This window comes from Leucopleurus acutus, assembly GCF_964270905.1.
Source record: "Leucopleurus acutus genome assembly, chromosome: 15".
Lineage (NCBI taxonomy): Eukaryota > Metazoa > Chordata > Mammalia > Artiodactyla > Delphinidae > Leucopleurus > Leucopleurus acutus.
In genome coordinates this window covers 58,621,835-58,642,326 of record NC_139157.1, presented here as the reverse complement: position 1 = coordinate 58,642,326, position 20,492 = coordinate 58,621,835, and the positions used below count along the sequence as shown (strand labels likewise).

General features: G+C 38.1%; 1 protein-coding gene across 2 annotated transcripts in view; it reads right to left on the bottom strand.

The window, feature by feature from the left end:
- The window catches only part of FBXL4 (F-box and leucine rich repeat protein 4), a 67,586-nt gene that overhangs the window by 32,462 nt on the left and 14,632 nt on the right, over window positions 1-20,492 (bottom strand). Inside the window, exons 2-5 of one of the 2 annotated variants that reach the window (XM_082856090.1) lie at window positions 19,756-19,844; window positions 18,492-19,075; window positions 6,352-6,694; window positions 681-925 (exon numbers count right to left, since the gene is read on the bottom strand). In XM_082856090.1, coding sequence (XP_082712216.1) covers window positions 681-925; window positions 6,352-6,694; window positions 18,492-19,003 — 1,100 coding nt within the window. In that variant the 5' untranslated portion in view covers window positions 19,004-19,075; window positions 19,756-19,844. Of the gene's footprint in view, window positions 1-680; window positions 926-6,351; window positions 6,695-18,491; window positions 19,076-19,726; window positions 19,845-20,492 lie in introns of those variants that run through there. The other variant, XM_082856091.1, reaches the window with a different exon arrangement.

Sequence of the window (20,492 nt, the reverse complement as noted above, 5' to 3'; positions counted from 1 at the left end):
TAATGAAACGGATTACACTGTAACATACAATGAGAATAACCATCAAGGTTAGGAGAAAAACACCTGTTTGTTTCCTAAGAAAAATGACTATGGCATTACTAAATGAATATGTACTCGTGCAAGCTTTCAAATGTTTAACAGGTGACGTTTAATAGTAAGGAAACTAAATGCTTAAATAGAAAGGAGCAGAAACACCTGGGCAGGTCTGCAAGTGTGGTCGCCTATTTAACATGCAATTGCATTTTCAACATAATTAGTTTAAATGAGCTTCTAAATTTGGGAGATGTATTGCACATGTAATTAAGATTTAATTAAAAATGTTCTATAATAAATTGTTTTCCATTTCTGACAAATCACATTAGGGAGGTAGATTTTGATTTGGAAATAATTTTTAGAATGTGTTAATCATCTGTGCTGAAAATATGAGAAAGAAAAAAAGGAGCTCTGTTGAAAGTTCCTTGGGATTTAAAAAATATGAGGTAAAGGGCATAATTTCCCTCCATCTTGTGAAGTCTAGCTGAAGAGGATGGTGAAACTAACTCATCCACTTTTGTAAGCAGAAGCACTCTGAACATGATCTAAAGTACATGATATATAATTTCAAACTTTTATTATCGAAACTACTACATAGTAAGTATAGCCTGCTGATTTAAATAACCTCAACAAGGCTTGGCACTGACCTGCTAAATCCTGAAACAGAGATGAAGCCCCTATTGCCAGTCCAAGATAAATTAAGCCACTGGACGAGAGTACAGCGAGGCTGCAGAAATTCCAGAGAGGTGTCATTTAGTTTTGCCCAGTATGGTTGCAGATTGAGGTGGATGTACTGCAGAGGATCACAGCAATGCTGGTTCAGTAGTTTGCAAGTCTGTGCTAATCTACACAGGTCTGGTAGTGTCAGATGATTCAGAATCAGTTGAATGAGCTACATAAAACAGAGAAACCAAGATCACCCAGACTGAAAAAACAATATCACTCTTTGAAGCATATGATATGATCTAATAAAGAATAACAGTATCATACATTTTATAACAATATTTTCACATACTAAATAATTCAACAGAATTATCCAAATCAGTAGTAACCATACATACATAAGGCTATATATATTACATTTCAAGAGCATTCAAAGTATATTCAATTCATGTCGACTATTTTTTTTTTTTTTACAGTGCAAAGGTATATTTTGGTAATCTATTGAATAATACAATTTTTCACATACTTAACATTTACTAAACATCGACTACACGTCAAACACTGGTGAGAAGAGCTCCCACTTTCAGGGTTTCCAGAGTCCAGTGGGGACTGGTAAGTACGATGATATGTTTTAATAGCTTGGATAGACGCACAGACTGCTACTAGAGCCTGACACAAGACACAGGCCTAACCTCAGTGAAAGCGGACTTGGACCAGCAAGGCTCAGCTTTAAAGAGTGAGAGGCAAAACTGGGGAGAGGAAAGATTAGTTAGTGGTAAGGACTGGATCACAGAGAGCCTCACCGAGAAGCCTGGATTTATTCTGAAAGCAATGAGGCGTCTTGAAGGGATTTATGTAACTGCAGAGTGACAGAGTCATATTTATGGTTTAGAAAGATCATTGCAGGGGGCACTACCGGAGGCAGGAAGGGAAACCCGCCTGGCGGCTACTGTAGATTCCAAGAAAGAGGAATCAGGGGCCTGCTTAAGGCAACTGGCAGTGACTAGGGAGTAGCTAACAGATACAAAAAAGTATTAAGGAGGAGGAATCAAGAAGATTTTTATCTCTAATTAAAATAGTTTCTTTGAACTAGTTCAAGATTTGTTTTTTCTTAATGGTGAACAGTCAGGGGCTCCTAAACTAATTTTCAAAGAATCACTGCTAAATAGCCTATTCTGAACCAAGAAATACTAAGAAAAAAAATCAATTTTTTTTTTTTTTTTTTTTTTTTTGCGGTACGCGGGCCTCTCACTGTTGTGGCCTCTCCCGTTGCGGAGCACAGGCTCTGGACGCGCAAGCTCATTGGCCATGGCTCACGGGCCCAGCCGCTCCACAGCATGTGGGATCCTCCCGGACCGGGGCACGAACCCGTGTCCCCTGCATCAGCAGGCGGACTCTCAACCACTGCGCCACCAGGGAAGCCCCTGTATTATATTTTTAAATAATTCTATTCACTATATTTTGTTTGCAGAAGTAAAATTGGTCTGTAATTTTATTTTTATGTGCTAGAGTATTATAACAGCTTCACTAAGAAGTTAAAAACTTTCCCTTTTCTTTATGCTATGAAAGAGTTTAAATAATACAGGATTTGATCACTTCTTAAATGTCTGAAAGAACCTATGAATCTGGGCTTGGCAACTGTAGGACCTTAAATATGTGTAGAATGAATTAAAAATTTGTTGTTTTAACTACAATATTAAAAGCTATTTCAGTAAAATTTTTAAGCAGTTAGTGCAAAGAGACATTAAAAGTTAAATATATCCATGTATCAGAGGATAAATAATTTACTTTTTTCCAGATGATTTATAATTTAAATAACTCCCAGCAATTGCTGGCATCATTCCAAAGTCACCATTATTAAAAGATGTATATTGTGTGAAAACATTTTCTGATCCTTAATATTATATTTTAAGCAAACATCCAAGTAGAAGAAGAATAATGAAGTTATTGAGACCATGACATTGGCATGTGAAAAAGCACTTTTGGATTCTGATTAAGCAAAAGATAACAGGTTTAGGCCAAGATAATACCCATTAATTATTACTCATCTAGTATCTAGTGTCTGTCAGAAGATGTTTTTATATGGGGGTATCCTAGCCTAAAGTACCATTTGACACCATGTTGTATGTAGGATGTTGTATGTCTCAAAACACAGCTGATCTGCCCTCAAAACACACTCCACTCATAATACAATTATTTTCAACTAAGGAAACATTATGTCACTTGACATATTTAAATGTGGGGTTTTTTTTTCCTTTAAATAACTTGGATTATATAATTTAGGCAACTTTTAAAAAAAGAGTTTCTCTTTTTACTCACTGTGAGATCATTCAGTGTTTTGCAGCATCAACTCTTTATGCATTGTACTGCTTTCATCATGACTAATTAATGTCCTTCAGGACGACTGATTCTACCTCTCGGTTTCGTCTATGTGATCTTGTTGTATTGATTAAACCCCTTGCATGTACTGGAAGCCTTCACTCTTTATTGGCTCCTTCCCTACAGCATAAAAGCATACTGAAATCTCTCCCAGCTTGCATCACAAGCAGAAACCTTCCCACCCTGCTACATCTTCTGCCACTTGTCTTTTCTCCTTTTAAAAGATAAATTAGAGCAAATAATATCTATAATAATTTCATACTCTTCCTCATTTTGATATGCCTTATTGAGTGTGACATGAAGGGGTGGAGTGTTAGGATGCCAAGTATTATTCACTATTGGGGGACAGTCTTGCCCATGATTGGTGGATATTAATAGAAATATTTTTCTGCTTATGCTCAGAGAGCAAACACTTTTTGTCTCTGCTTCTCCCCCGCTCCTTGATGCCTCAACCAGATATGGTAAGGTTTTTCTCATCTCTCACCCTATGGTCATAGTTCCATTGAACTGATACTGGTAAAGGATTATCAGAGATCTCCCGATGACCAAAACCAGCGGGCACTCGTCACTGAGCTCTCTGCAGCAGTGTGGCCGACCACACCCATTTTTTGTTCTCTATACCTCTTTAGCTTCCTATCGTTGTTTTTAAGACAATCTCATCCTTGTCCCAAGTGCCTTTTCTGACTTGTCTTCCTCTCCTGGACTCTTAGATGTTAGTAATCCCAGAATTCTATTCTTGGCCCTTTATTCACACCCTCAGTTTTCCTGGTCAGTTTCATCTACCATGGTAGCCCTCTCCTCTTCTGAGAAGACTCACACAAATGTAAACTCAGACCTTCCTCCTGCGTTTCAAACTCAAATAGCAACTGCCTACTGTCAACTTCTCAATCAGAGAAGTTGGCTTTGATGAATCACAGGCACCTCCAAGTCAATGCACCCTTCCACCTTCACCCACTGGTTTATGATTAATGGCATATCCATCCACCAGGTCATTTCAACCAGAAGCCTAAAAGTCCTTGTGATGCTCTGCTTCATGTCCACATTCAATAGTTACTTTGATTTCTACCTTCTGCATCTCTAGAATACTTCTCCGGCTTACCTCCTTTCCAAACTTTCCAGTACCCAGAGCTTCATAACTTCTTGCCTACATTTCTGCAGTAGCTCCTCGACTGGTATCCCTGCTTCCCACCTTGACCTCCTTTTGGTCTATTCTTCATTTACCAACAGAATAATCTAAGAAAGAAATCTCATTTTGTTATTCTTCTTTTAAAGTAAATAAAACTTTCAATGTTTCCCTACTGACTACAGAAAAGGTTCACAATCTTCTTCATACCATGACACATACAAAAAACAAACTTTACATGGGGCCAAACACCTGGGCAATCATTCTCACTGTGGGACAAAGCATGTGCGAAAATGCCTGCATATTATGGATAATTTCTGGAATGCTATTATTCCACATCTTTTTCTCCCACTAAAAAAAGCATATGAAGAATTCAGAGAACACAAGAAAGTGAGTGTGAAATTATTACAGGTATTATCTTGGATTTGTTCTAATTTTTTACCAAAAGTAAATGATTTATAAAATCTAAGGTCTCTATGACTCCCCTCCAATGATTGTGCAGTGTACAGGAGAGACAGAGCAGCCTGAGGACCACTGGCTGAAGAGAGAAAATGCAAACCTCTCGGTAAAACCCACAGAGCCCTCTACAATGTGGCAGGGTGGGCTGTGCACTGCCAGGGCTGGGATGTCCCAATCACTGTCATCTGTGTGGATGGTGGCCTATGGAGTGATGCACCGAGGCAGCCCTGAGCCTGTGTCCAAGTTCGTCTCTTGCAGCTTCTGCTACCAAATCCTATTCCAGCCACAGTGAAATACTGGAGTTCCCAAACAGGTCACACAGTTTCACTTCTTCTCACCTTTGGATACTCTCTTCCCCTTGCCTGAAGTTCCCATTATTCATTTGAATGTGACATGTTAAGCATTTTACCAGGTCTGGATAAAATTCAACAAACTCTTTAAAATACATTTGCTGAATTTAAATCTCTATACTGTAGTTTTAGGAAACGGGTAAGAATCAAGGAAGTGAGCTTCCTCCAGATGAGCTGCTGCCACTGCTGCCAGAACAGACCCTCCTTGAAGCCCCAGGGAACAACACTGTCAACATCCCACGCTCCTCTCTCCCAGCTCAGATGCTCCTCCATCTTTCCTCCCTCCTCCCTCTAAGGGCCAGGGTGTCTTGTCCACCTATGAAGCTTCCTTGCATAACACAAGACTTGACCTAGAAGGCCTGGGCTGGATCCTGGTTCCATGGCTTACTGACTGAATTACCTTAGACCCTTAAATTCATCTTTATGTGGCAACTTTAGCTACTTCACAGGATGTACCATAGCATTAGAATTGTGAAATGTTGAACAGGCATTATAGCTCCTGTTAGGCACTCAAGAGGCTACCTTATTGTTCCATGCAAGTTAAGCTACTTGTATTATTACAATGAAACCTGAAATACCCACCAGTGTGGAAGGGGGATAGTTGAACTGGTTAAAGTTTAAATTTATAAAATTTTTCTTTAAAAGATCTGATTATATTATTTTTAACCACACACAGCTCTTCTCAGCAGGGGAAGGAATGCCTGGCCCTACTCCCACCCCAGGGGGTGTGCTAATGGCATTCGATGCCTGGGAGCCAGGAGTGCTAAACATACCCTGGAAACACCCCTGCAGTGACACACTGAAAACAAGACTTTAGGTAAAAGGCACTCTATACCTGCCTAGACCAAAAATCATAGCTAGTTAGAATATAGAATAGAGTTAGTATAGAAGAGTATATGACACTTGGAGAAACTGCGCACTATTAAACAGAATAAGCATTTCTCTCACAGTCTTAATACTCTTATTTTTCATAGCAAATCATCTTTAATATAACCAGTATCAAGTTAATCACATATTGCCCACATTAACACTGTGTAATTATGAATTAAAGTGGAGTGTAATTTATCATTGCTTTATGTATTTTGGTTATTGTTAATCAGTGATAAAATAACCTATATTTAATAGTTTATCCAGAATCACTAAAGTCAAATCCAAAACAAAGGTGGCGAAGTTACTGAACACAATTTTGTCTAGTCTTTCCAAAATCAAAATACACAATACATCAGATTATGTATACCTTGCTAATGCTCCGATTTCTCTGACATCTAGCAAAATAAACATTAACATCTAAACATTTTAAAATGATAGTAGGTCCAATAATGCTACTGAATATCTTTGGCTTACCTCATAAGGTAGTTTATCAAAATATCCATTACTTGTCCCTTCCCTGAGGGCAATACTGCTAAACTTTTTGTTCAGATTGTCCATTCCACATCCATTCTTTTCTTCATAGTCATCTTCTAGATCATTCATATCAATAAGTGAAGTCTTGAGAGAAAGCACTGGCTTGTCCTTTGTACCATGTAATACAACGGCATCTAATTCAGTGTAATAATCCAGAAGAGAACTATTTACTTCCAGCCGTATAAGATTTGTGGGAAAATTTATCTGCTTAATACAAGGTTTAAACTGGCGAGCCTGGGAAGCATTCACCTTCGTAGGTTTCTCTGACCAAAGAATCTCCCATCTGCCAAAGAAAGAAACTTCCCTATAATACAGTTTAGAATGAGATTTACTGTTATCTTAACGTTAGGGGCCCAGCCCAATACGTTACAGTGTGAAGCAAAAGCATTCAACAAGGTGGATAGGATCAAACCAAGAATTGTTTCCAGGACATGAAAATAATTTTAAACATAAATGCCATAGACCTTATTACTTAAGATATTTTTACTACTTAAATTATTTTTACAACTCCCTAGAAAGTCCTTTTTGGCAGATTTCACTTTGGTAAGTTAAAAACTGGAAATAGGTAGTCAGCGGTACATGAACAACACTCAGTTTTACAGATAAAGCAAACACGAAGTATTAACGCACACGGTAGAAAGCACTCCTGTGTGCATGCCCTAAACCAACTGTGGAAACTAAACTTCTCACCTTGCCTCACGAAGGTCTCCTTCTCTGTTTCTGTTACTGGTGCCATACAAATTCAAAACTTTCATTATATTTTTCTTTGGCCACAGCACACGGCATGTGGAATCCTAGATCCCCCTACCAGGGATCAAACCCGTGTCCCCTGCGCTGGAAGCGTGCAGAGTCTTAACCACTGGACCACCGTGGAAGTCCCAAAACTATCATTTTCTTTGATTTTCTTTTATCCAGTCATTAAATTTTATCAGAGTTTTCATGAAATTGTCTCATATATGCCCTTCTCCTAAGTTTCCATTATTGTCATCTTTTAGTCATCCTTGTATCCTCAGTACCTAGCAAGTAGCTAACACGTAACAGGTGAATAACATTTTCTCCTATTCCTTCAAAATGAACTTCTACTTTTCAACCAGGTTAATCATTACTTTCCAGATAATAAACTTACTTCCACATGAAGGTGTTTGCTCATGTTGTCTTCCCCTCCCAATGAAATGCCTAACCTACAATTATCTGCCCATCTTTTCTTCAAGGCCTAACTCATATTCCATGTCTTTATATAGGTCTTCTTAAAAAATTAGTCTCCAAAATTATTTAAAGATTCTATGTAACACAGCATCATTAGATATATAATATTCTCCAATATATGGCATAAATAACCATTTCTCTAATATTGTTTTCTAATGTAACAGAGAAAGTTAAAAAACACAGACAAAAATACTTCAATAAATACTTCTATTTCTATTTATTTACTTTAGCTAGCAGAACTTTTACATAAAGATTTTATGTCAGAGATTAAGAACATTTTTAAGTCTCCCAATGCATACTACAAACTGCTTTCACAGAAGCTTATGCCAACAATATATAAGAATGACCACTGAAAGCACTCTTTATTTTAAAAAATAATCTCTAATTCCACAGTGACCCAGGTCTCTGTGACATAATTTATAATTCACTGACTACTAATAACACTTAAAATGTTTTCATATGCTTATTAATCATATCAAATTTTTTCCCCTCCAATATATTGTCAGTTCATTTCGTTGCCCGAATGGCCTATTTACTTTTTAAGAATTTTATTTTTTTGATACAGCAGGTTCTTATTAGTTATCTACTTTATACATATTAGTGTATATATGTCAATCCCAATCGTCCAATTCATCCCACCACCACCACCCCCTCTCCTCCCCGCTTCTCCCCCTTGGTGTCCATATGTTTGTTCTCTACGTCTGTGTCTCTATTTCTGCCTTGCAAACCGGTTCATCTGTACCATTTTCCTAGATTCCACATATATGCATTAATATACATTTATTTTTCTCTTTCTAATTTACTCCACTATGTATGACAGTCTCTAGGTCCATCCACGTCTCTACAAATGACCCAATTTCGTTCCTTTTTATGGCTGAGTAATATTCTGTTGTATATATGCACCACATCTTCTTTATCCGTTCATCTGTCGATGGGCATTTAGGTTGCTTCCAGGACCTGGCTATTGTAAACAGTGCTGCGATAAACATTGGGGTGCATGGGTCTTTCTGAACTATGGTTTTCTCTGGGTATATGCCCAGTAGTGGGATTGCTGGGTCATATGGTAATTCTGTTTTTAGTTTTTTAAGGAACCTCCATACTGTTCGCCACAGTGGCTGTATCAATTTACATTCCCACCAACAATGCAAGAGGGTTCCCTTTTCTCCACACCCTCTCCAGCATTTGTTGTTTGAATATTTTCTGATGATGCCCATACTAACCTGTGTGAGGTGATAACCTCATTGTAGTTTTGATTTGCATTTCTCCAATAATTAATGATGTTGAGTAGCTTTTCATATGCTTCTTGGCCATCTGTATGTCTTCTTTGGAGAAATGTCTATTTAGGTCTTCTGCCCATTTTTGGATTGGGTTGTTTGTTGTTTTAATATTGAGCTGCATGAGCTGTTTAGATATTTTGGAGATTAATCCTTTGTATGTTGATTCCTTTGCAAATGTTTTCTCCCATTCTGAGGGTTGTCTTTTCATCTTGTTTGTAGTTTCCTTTGCTTTGCAGAAGGTTTTAAGTTTCATTAGGTCCCATTTGTTTATTTTTGTTTTTACTTCCATTACTCTAGGAGGTGGATCAAAAAGGATCTTGCTGTGATTTATGTCAAAGAGTGTTCTTCCTATGTTTTCCTCTAAGAGTTTTATAGTGTCCAGTCTTACATTCAGGTCTTTAATCCATTTTGAGTTTATTTTTGTGTATGGTGTTAGGGAGCATTCTAATTTCATTCTTTTACATGTACCTGTCCAGTTTTCCCAGCACCACTTACTGAAGAGGCTGTCTTTTCTCCATTGTATATCCTTGCCTCCTTTGTCATAGATTAGTTGACCATAGCTGTGTGGGTTTATCTCTGGGCTTTCTATCCTGTTCCATTGATCTATATTTCTGTTTTTGTGCCAGTACCATATTGTCTTGATTACTGTAGCTTTGTAGTATAATCTGAAGTCAGGGAGTCTGATTCCTCCAGCTCTGCTTTTTTCCCTCAAGATTGCTTTGGCTATTCAGCGTCTTCTGTGTCTCCATACAAATTTTAAGATTTTTTGTTCTAGTTCTGTAAAAAATGCCATTGGTAATTTGATAGGGATTGCACTGAATCTGTAGATTGCTTTGGGTAGTACAGTCATTTTCACAATACTGATTCTTCCAATCCAAGAACAAGGTATATCTCTCCATCTGTTTGTGTCAGCTTTGATTTCTTTCATCAGTGTCTTATAGTTTTCTGAGTACAGGTCTTCTCCCTCCTTAGGTAGGTTTATTCCTAGGTATTTTATTCTTTTCATTGCAATGGTGAATGGGATTCTTTCCTTAATTTCTCTTTCTGATCTTTCGTTTTTAGTGTATAGGAATGCAAGAGATTGCTGTGCATTAATTTTGTATCCTGCTATTTTACTACTTTACCAAATTCATTGATTAGCTCTAGTAGTTTTCTGGTGGCATCTTTAGGATTACCTGTGTATACTATCATGTCATCTGCAAACAGTGACAGTTTTACTTCTTCTTTTCCAATTTGTATTCCTATTATTTCTTTTTCTTCTCTGACTGCCGTGGCTAGGACTTCCCAAACTATGTTTAATAAAAGTGGCAAGAGTGGACATCCTTGTCTTGTTCCTAATCTTAGAGGAAAGCTTTCAGTTTTCATCATTGAGAATGATGTTTGCTGTGGGTTTGTTGTATATGGCCTTTATTATGTTGAGGTAGGTTCCATCTGTGCCCACTTTCTGGAGAGTTTTTATCATAAATGGGTATTGAATTTTGTCTAAAGCTTTTTCTGCATCTATTGAGATGATCATATGTTTTTTATTCTTCAATTTGTTAATATTGTGTATCACATTGACTGATTTGCATATATTGAAGCATCCCTGGGATAAATCCCACTTAATCATGGTGTATGATCCTTTTAATGTGTTGTTGGATTCTCTTTGCTAGTATTTATTGAGGATTTTTGCATCTATATTCATCAGTGATATTGGTCTGTAATTTTGTTTTTTTGTAGCATCTTTGCCTGGTTTTGGTATCAGGGTGATGGTGGCCTCATAGAATGAGTTTGGGAGTGTTCCTTCCTCTGCAATTTTTTGGAAGACTTTGAGAAGGATGGGTGTTAGCTCTTCTCCAAATGTTTGATAGAATTAGCCTGTGAAGCCATCTGGTCCTGATCTTTTGTTTGCTGTAATATTTTTAATCACAGTTTCAATTTCATTACTTGTGATTGGTCTGTTCATATTTTCTATTTCTTCCTGGTTCAGTCTTGGAAGGTTATACCTTTCTAAGAATTTGTCCATTTCTTCCAGGTTGTCCATTTGATTGGCATAGAGTTGCCTGTAGTAGTCTCTTATGATGCTTTTTATTTCTGCAGTGTCCATTGTAACTTCTTCGTTTTCATTTCTAATTTTATTTATTTGAGTCCTCTCCCTCTTTTTCTTTTTTTTTCTTTTTTTTTTTTTTGCAGTACGCGGGCCTCTCACTGTTGTGGCCTCTCCCATTGCGGAGCACAGGCTCCAGACGCACAGGCTCAGCAGCCACGGCTCACGGGCCCAGCCGCTCCGCGGCATGTGGGATCTTCCCAGACTGGGGCACGAACCCATGTCCCCTGCACTGGCAGGCAGACTCTCAACCACTGCACCACCAGGAAAGCCCGGTCTCTCCCTCTGTTTCTTGATAAGCCAATGGCCTATTGAGATCCAGGTAAAAATTGATTACAGCAAGGCATTTAGGGAACTGAAATAGACAAAAGAGTATGAAACTCGGCAGAAATCTGAGCTGAGACTATAGAAGTCATCGACATACAAGTACCATAATGGTCTTTAGGCCAAGATGGGGGCAAGAAAGGCATATAGCACCACTCTCAGGAGAAGGGAAGTTTGGTTAATTTCTACGTTTAGGAATAAAAGCATAAGGCAGAAACTCAACGGGATTCCAGTAAACATATCATTAACCATAACAGTAGGACTTTTGCAGTTAACAGAACCCTTATAATCACCCCATATTTGTTAGATTTGCTACTTCTCTCCTGAAAACTAGGAATAAAACCCATCAAACATATAAAGAACCTGTGAGTATTCGTATTCAGAGACAACCTGAAAGTAGGAATGGAGAGACTGGTCCCTCTCTACATCCAATCTTGGGAGGCAGGGGAAGAGTTCTAAGGAACAGAGCAGGTTGTGGCAGATTTGAGGAGGAAAGGAAAGCTAGCTGGGCATCTTCTCACTTTCTGTGACAAGGCAGAAAAGCAAATTTGGAATGCCAGCCTAGACCTAAGAAGTGCCCCTAAAGCCTAAATGCAAAAATCTTTAGGGTTTCTAACCATGGAATTGATTTGAACACTCTACTGAAAATCCACACCGTTAAATAGAGCTAGCCATACAGGAACAGAAGTACGAAACAGTTAAAACCACGTTCGTGGGAAAACGCATTCCTAGTTTTGAACAGTACATTTCCAAGAATCCTGGGGTAAATGGTGGAAGGTATTAGAAAATTCAAACTGTGGTTTTACTCATCCTTTTGTTGCTGCTGGAAAATGACACGAAATGATGCTGGAGGAATGTCTTATGTCCAAGAAACAAGGACCACTCAGGACCCTGTGAAATAACTACCTGTACCGGTTCACAACACATGTGGACTAAACCAGCCTATCTTATTGTTTAGCTTCAATTAGAAGTTTTTATGAGCCTTAACAGAAACACTGAAAATGTAATATAGAAATCACCTCTGCCAGGTCCCTTGCCAAGCACTGATTAGAGCAGAAATATTCTACTGTAATAATGTATTAATCCACTAAAGTCCTCTCTCTCTCTCTGCCTTGCAGAATGGACAAGGTTAAGATGATGCTTTAAAATGACTTCCTTAACATTTCTAGCATCTAGTTTAAATGTTTAATGCTATGTTAGCATCATTTTTGCTTCTGACTTTATATAGCATAAACATTATATATTTAGTTATACGTATAAGTTTAAATATCAGAGCATACTTAAAGTTGAAAAATATCAAACCTTATCAGTTATTAAAAATAGTTTTAAATGTCTAAACATAAAAAAATTCAAGTATCATTAGTTTATTTATATTTTATTTTGATTTTTCTTGATAGCCTAAGAAGTAATAAAGAAAAGTGGTAAAAAGATGGAAAAATTATTTTATAGATCTGTGGCCAGTTGAATTAAATTAACTCTGAGACCAATACAAATTGATTTGGGGGTATCTGTATTTAGGTGTTTTTGTTTAAAATTCTAATAGAACTAGAATATATTATTTTAAAGTTAGAAAGATATCTACTTTACCCAACAACAGAATATGTCAATCTTTTTTTTAATTATAGTATGGTTGATTTACAATATTAGAATAGTTTCAGGTGTGTGACATAGTGATTCAATATTTTTACATATTCCACTTAAGTTTATTATAAAATAATGGCTATATTTCCTATGCCAATCTCTTTTTATTCTAGAAAATTAATGCCAGAATTTAAAAAACTAGTCAGTGAAAATAAGCAAATACAAGCAAATGCACGTGTGCGTGCATGTGTGTACACACACACACACAATTTTCCATGAGATAGCCCTGACTCTTAATCCTCTAGACCCAGAACAGTGTTGATGAGATTAAACTGCTTTAAGTCATGGCCTTTGTAGTCTGCACATTTATGTGCTGACTATATATGCCCACACACTGTATTCATCTACTGGACAAATTTGACAAACACTAATGTCCTTTGTAAGTATTTTAAATCTACAGAATCATGTGCAAAATTCGGCATGGAATCCCTATCAGGCTGCACTTTGTCTGCACTTGGAGCCCTTAGTTCTGGGTTAGTAACCAGCATTCTCTTTACCAGCCCACTTATTTCTCCTTCTGTTGATTGCACTGAATGCCTACTATATGTCCAGTGCTTGGACACAAAGCACTCTGTCTCTGTAACTGTTGACCTGTTGTTACTCACTGAGAACATCTCTCTAGGGCTCCCAGGAAGCAGCAGGTAGACAAGAGAGGAAGAGAGATGTTCATCAATGGAAACCGGAGAAAGCAAGTTTTCTAACATATTCAGGTTGGAAGCTCTTTGCATGGATGCAAAGAGCTTCCCTATAACCAAAATTCCCCCTGGTTAGTAAGCACAACTAGTAACCAGCAAAAAGAAAGTTCTCTTGCCAACACTGTTCCATTTTACCTGCTGAAAGTGAAGGGATAGAATAGGAAAACAAACTAGAATAAAATTAAGTACTCTAATAGGTATACCTACTCACTCCCTGCTTCCCAGCCTGTCTCTAATTGTAACTAACAAAGTGGCATCTGCTTTAAAAAGAACTAACCGATAAAGGGTCTGATCATTTCTGACTTAAATGACAAAATCATGCTTCTTGACTCACGAAGTCAAGGGGACCAGACTATGACCAATTCGTGAAATCATTGCTTAAGCAACTTCCTTTGGCAACAAATTCTTTCTATGACGGCCACTTTCTTCCTCCCTGCCTTCTTAACTTCAAAATTCTGTAGTGAAAATGCTTTCAACACTCAAAAAAAAAAATATCCATACCACTAAATTTTATCCCCAAATAGCTTCATTCCAGTCAGCTTCCTTAATATGACCTCAATTTGTCATTCTCTTCCTCCTCTTTTCCGTCTCTCTTTCCCATGTGTAACCCTGCACTAGCCTTTTTACTGACTCTTACACAAGCGTCTATTAAGATCTTATACTCAGAACCAGGACACTCTATACTACCTTTTTTCTTTTCTCTTAGTAGAGCACTAGGCCCGAAATCAGAAGACTTTGAGATCTTACAGAACTACCTGTAACTTTCCTACCTCACTCACTGAACAAAGAAATGCAATCAGACAAAATGGAGAAAGATTGCTTTTAAATTTTAAATGTTCTGGGACAAGTTCATTTCCCATAAATTCCTGAGCTACTCCAACACACTCTCTTATTTGCTAACTCCTAAGGGAGAAATAAAACAGTATGCAATTAATTAAAGTAATAGGCAGTACAGTCCAGTGGTTCCTAAACCACAGTGTGTGATAGAGCTTTCCATGATTAAATGTGAAAAATAAAGAATACATTGGTATATATAAAGATATGCACACATATACATGTAAGTTGCCAACCGCTCTTTATTCGAGATTCTGAGCATGCTAATTTCTCAGTATAAACTGGGGTTTCTTTTATGAAATGATAGTGATGAAAAATGATGTTGGTAGCAAAGTAACTAATCTGAGAACCCTATATCAGTTCTCTAACTTTTATTATCAATACCATTATGTTTATACCATTATGTTTACCAGTTTATTGGAGTTGACTTTCTCTACCTGTGCTCTGCTTAGATCTCCTGGTAAGTCTGGTGCCCATGTCCCAGATGTGCGGGCTTGCTCCTAAGGGCTCCCACCTGCAGCCTTCTATAGAGAACTACATAGGCTCCCAGAGCCTCCTCTTCATCCTGAGAGTGGCATGTGCCTGGAAGACTTCCATCTCCCCTTCCTACTCCCCCAGCCCACAGCCCAAGACAGACAGGCAGGAGCATCAGAGCCCAGCTCCTGGGCAACTGTGCCTCCAGGCTGACTGGGATTTCACAGGACTTTGCATCCTTGCCTGATTTCTTCCCTTCCCTACAGTGCTTTCCCCACTCCCTTATCTTCCCCACCCCTTACCAGTTTCTTCAGGAGCACTTCCTTAACAAACCTTTGGTAGAGGAACAGTCCTCTCAAGGTCTGCTTCTGGGAAACTGGACCCAAGAGCTCTATGAAATCCCAAAGCTTGTGGCCCTTCAACAGCTTGTTCTCTCCACTCCGGGGCTTTTCTCACTTCTTAGAACACCAAGATCTCACCTCATGGTTTCACCTTTGCACGTAGTACTCTCTCTCCACCATTCCTACCCAAACTAAAGCTTCACTCAAACCTCAGGTCCCAGTTAAGTCACTTCCTCTGGGAGGACTTCTCGGAGCCCCACAGGTTAGGCGTTCCCCTCTGCCAGCACATGCAACCTGCAATCTCACGGCCCTCTTCCAGGCTTGCCTGTAAAACTCAAAGAACAAGACCCACATCTGTCTGGCTCTGTTTTGTTCCTGGCAGTGAGTGAGCAGAGAAGGTGTTCAATCAATGTTTCTGATTGTCTAAAGAAATTCACCAAAACGTTAACAGTTACTGAATCTGGGCAGAAGAACTGTGGGGGTTTTTTATATATATTTTCTTTTTTCGTATTTCCTAACAAGTTTTTTTAAACACTGAAACTGATTTCATAATCAGTAAAATTTAAAAGGCCCTTTTTTATTCTACAATAATATATATTGGTTAGCTTCTTTTTCTCTTAAAAGTTAATGGTATTTTCTGTGGAATAAGGCTAAAAATCAGTTAGGCAAAGTAGAGATACATCTATAAATAAAGCTGTCACTTTGATCACAATCACGCACTACAGCTCTCAGCTAGGAACCCAAGAGCATGATTCATACTCAAAATCAGTTATGCAGACATTAAGTTTTAGATCAGAGGAAAGACATTACATGTTGCATAGATCTTATCCCCATATTGGTTCATCTTTTTAGAAAAAAAACTAGATAGCTTTGTAGGAAAGAGGCAAAAAATGACAGAGTCCAACGAAACAATTCTCACATAAGAAAGGATCCTACTCAAAGTACTTTTTTTTCCTCTCAGGAAAAAAAGCCTGTATATTAAAGGATGCTGGTTTCCTGTTTTTTAAAAAAACTGACCCATTAATAATATTGTTCACAATGAATTATCAAAATCGTTCTGATAAGAACACATAAAGATTATACCAGCAGTCTCCAGCTTGAGTTGAGCTGTACTCTGCATTTGCTTCCTGGTAGACTGGGAGGTGCTCCCTGGGAGTTGAGGGGACAGGGACTTCAAGGAAGCAGTGTGTTAGATGCAACGTGCAATGTGATCTGCGCCCTCACTCCTCCTCCACAGGCAGCTGGGCTCCTACAGTTTAACAGGTGTCACAGACTGCCCTTGGGCTAGAATAAGCTCATAAGGGCAGAGGTTTTTGTCTATTTTGTTCATTGTTTACTAATGTATCCTCAATACCCAGAACAATGCTTTAGCACATAGTAGACACTCAAATATTTAATGAATGAATCAAGTAATATAAAGGTTAAAAACTGATAAGATCAATAAGTACTCGAAAAATGGACAAATAACATGACAGACAGTTCAAGGAGAAGGAAATATAAATGGCTCTGAAACATGAGAAGATATTCAACCTCAGAGATGATAAAAGCATTTCAAATGAAAGTTAACATGAGATAACATTTTTCCCCTAACATTTTTCCCCTAACAAATTGACAAAAATGCTAAAATTTATTAAAACACTCTGTAGGTGAGGCTTCGGGAAAACATGCATGCATATACATTGCTGGTGGGAACAGAACTAGGAGAGCCTCTTGGGAGGGAAGTTTGGCACTACGTATTAAAATTACAAATACACAGACCCTTGGCCCAGCAATCTTTCTGGCAACTTATCCCACAGATATACTTGCACACATGCGAAGTGACTCATGGCAAGGTTATTCACTGCATTAATATTAATAAGAGCAAAAGTATCGAAACAACTAAGAACCCATCAATAGGGGAGTTGCTAATAAGTTGGGGTACACATACACTGCATTACTTGCAACTGTAGAAAAGAATAATGAAGCTCTCTTTGCACTTACATGAAAAGATACAATATACACCAGTAAGTGAAACAAATGAGGTACAGAACAATGCAAATAGTGTGCTTATTTTTGTGTATAAAGAAAAATAAAATAAATACATTTGTATTTGCTTATATTTGCATAAAGAAACTCTGGAACAATGCAAAGAAGTGGATAAAAGTGGTTTCTTTGAGGGAGGGGTGGGTCCTAGGCACATGGGGAACAGGGTACATGCAAGACTGCATTATGTAATTTTTAGATTTTTGAACCATGTGAATATATTACCTAGTCAAATAATTATATTTTAAAAAATCAGGAGGCTGAACTACAGAAACGAGAAAGAGAGAAAGAGAGAGAGAGAGAGAGAGCGCCTTTAGGGAGAATGCATGAATACTTAAGGCAACATGTATTTATTTTAATTAATTAATTTATTTATTTTTGGCTGCACTGGGTCTCCATTGCTGCACGCGGGCTTTCTCTAGTTACGGCGAGCAGGGGCTACTCTTCCTTGCGGTGCGCGGGATTCTTATTGCAGTGGCTTCTCTTGTTGCGGAGCACAGGCTCTCGGCACACGGGCTCAGTAACTGTAGCACGTGGGCTTCAACAGGTGTGGCTTGTGGGCTCTAGAGCGCAGGCTCAGTAGTTGTGGCGCACAGGCTTAGTTGTTCCGTGGCATGTGAGATCTTCCTGGACCAGGGCTTGAACCCGTGTCCCCTGCATTGGCAGGCAGATTCTTAACCACTGCGCCACCAGGGAAGTCCCCAGCATTTATTTTTAAATGAATATACTTGTTACGAAAACATCCACCTAAGATTAAAGCTAATCCCCTACGGACTTCCTCTAAAGTGTCACTCTGTAGGTCGACTTTGAGTTACTCAAAGTATTTAAAAGCAGTAATATGATGTCTGTTTGAAAATCTGTTAGAAATCATATTTCCAACTAACTTCTCAGATTGGTCCATGTCCCAATTAGTTCAAATCGTGCTTTTCATTTACAGTAAATTCACACACAAATCTCACAATCCATGATTATTATGGTGTGAGGTTTTATAGGTATAAAGAATGCATTACATTTCATATGTCTGATCTTTCTTTCCCTATCAGAAAACTAAGGAAAATTTTAAAAATCGAATTTGTTTAAATGACTTAAGAGAATGCTTCCAGTGGAAAAAGGACCTCCAGTATTAAAACTACCACAACCTTTCAGCCATAGAACATGGTCATTAAAAAATGAGTCTTACCTGACTTCAGCTGGTGGACTTGGGGAATAGGGATTTGCAGAACAAGCTAGAATTCTAATGACTGCTCCAGGATGATAGGTTTCTAGAACGTGAACGGCTGTAGGATACACCTGTTGTTCAAAAGCAAGTTCCACATAGTCTTGGCTCTGGAAATTAGGCGGCGTCCTCTTAAATGGCACAGGAGCGCTGGGACACTGATCCCACCACGTTCCGTAAGTTCGAAACACAGCTGTCTGAGTGAAGTCACCAGAACTCGGGAATACATTTGGTACACCTGCTAAGTTCCACATGGTATAGGACATGCTATTCTCACTCCCATAATGGGAGCTGAAATCCACTACTTCTTTGGCATACTGGACCACCTCTGCATTGAGAGGGGAAGTCCGGCTGTTTGCTTCTATAGTTCTATGGCTGTTCATCATTTCTCCTCTTGTAGCTGTCCTGGCTCGGCGCCGAAGGCACATATAATAAAACATAGTCAGAACTGTTAACATGGGAAAGACTGGTGGCATCTAGGTGTGAATTATGAAGCTTCAAAAGGTCAGGTGTCCTCGGTAAGACGCGCGAACTCTTTGAAGGATGTTCTAAAAAAATGAATGGCTTGTTGAAGTAAAATAATTTAAATAAACAGGAAAATGCATGGATAAGGTAATAAACGGCTTTTTACCCAATGTAATTTCCCAGAATGAAACTGAAAAAAACAACATTCACGTAAATGAGACTCTCTGGAATAATTTATCTAATGTACTTTTAAGGAAACTGAATACTGAAAATGTATACAATTTTATGCTATATGGGAAGCAAAACTGATATTATAAGGCAATGGCAGATGTATGACCCAAAAAAAACCTATTTTATGCAAAATTATAACTATCCTTCAAGAAATACTAAGTCCTTGAACTTTTAAAATTAAAATTATTTAAAATATATGAGGAACCACTAAAATCCTGCTGTAAATCCAAAAGGATCTTAGGCATTTTATAACTTCACATTTAAACAAATGATTCCCTATTGTTAATTATGACTCACTTCCGAACATGCTAAGTACAGATTTCACATTATGGGAATACAGATTTCTGGAGCTGACAGTTAATCCAGACCAACTATATTAACTGCCTTACACATCACAGATCACCAGACCGTGTTTAATTTATAACCCCTAGCATCATTTGTGAGGGTAGTCCATGGCTGGCTGGCATCTGGTTTGTTGCCAGCTACTCTTAGAAATCACTCACCCCAGATAGAATGGTCACAGGATACACACCAGAAATGCAAAGGTTGGCACTCATCCATGTGGCCTGGCAATTACACTCTGATTTCAGGTACCAATGTTGAAATATGACATTCTTTTACCTGTAAGACAAGAGTTTTAGAAAATATTTTTATTTCTGACTTAGGAAGTCAAATATCCCAACAAGTTTATTATCATAGATAAATAGCTACTTACTAGATACAGAACGTTCAAATTGAACACATCACATCTTCCTGAATTGTGTGGACAATTTTGAATAATTAATATATTTTTAAAATTTTATCACAGAATGTAATAAAAATATTATTAATGAACCCTTTTTATATAGAGGTTGCAAACCCATAGCTTATGGGTCAAACCATGCCAGCAGATATATTAGGACCAAATATATTTGGTGATTTTTAAAATTTGGATGAGTTTGCAACCTTTAACAATCCAGAAAACCCTGTTGAGAAGAGGCCTGGTGGCCGCTCCTGTTCCCAGCCAGCTCTACTAGTTTACAACACAGGCCTGGCCCCTGTCTGCACTGACTAGTAATCTCTTGTCTACACAAACAGGGAAATCAAGCATATTCATTTTTCTACCTGTAAAGTCTTGAGTTTAATTTCTCCTAAGTAAAAGAAGGAAAATAAAACAACTTTTCTTTAGTAGAGCAAAACGTTAACACTAAGATTATAAAACATTAAACGCCTCTCAAAACGTTAACACTAAGATTATAAAACATTAAACGCCTCTCCAACCCAAAACCT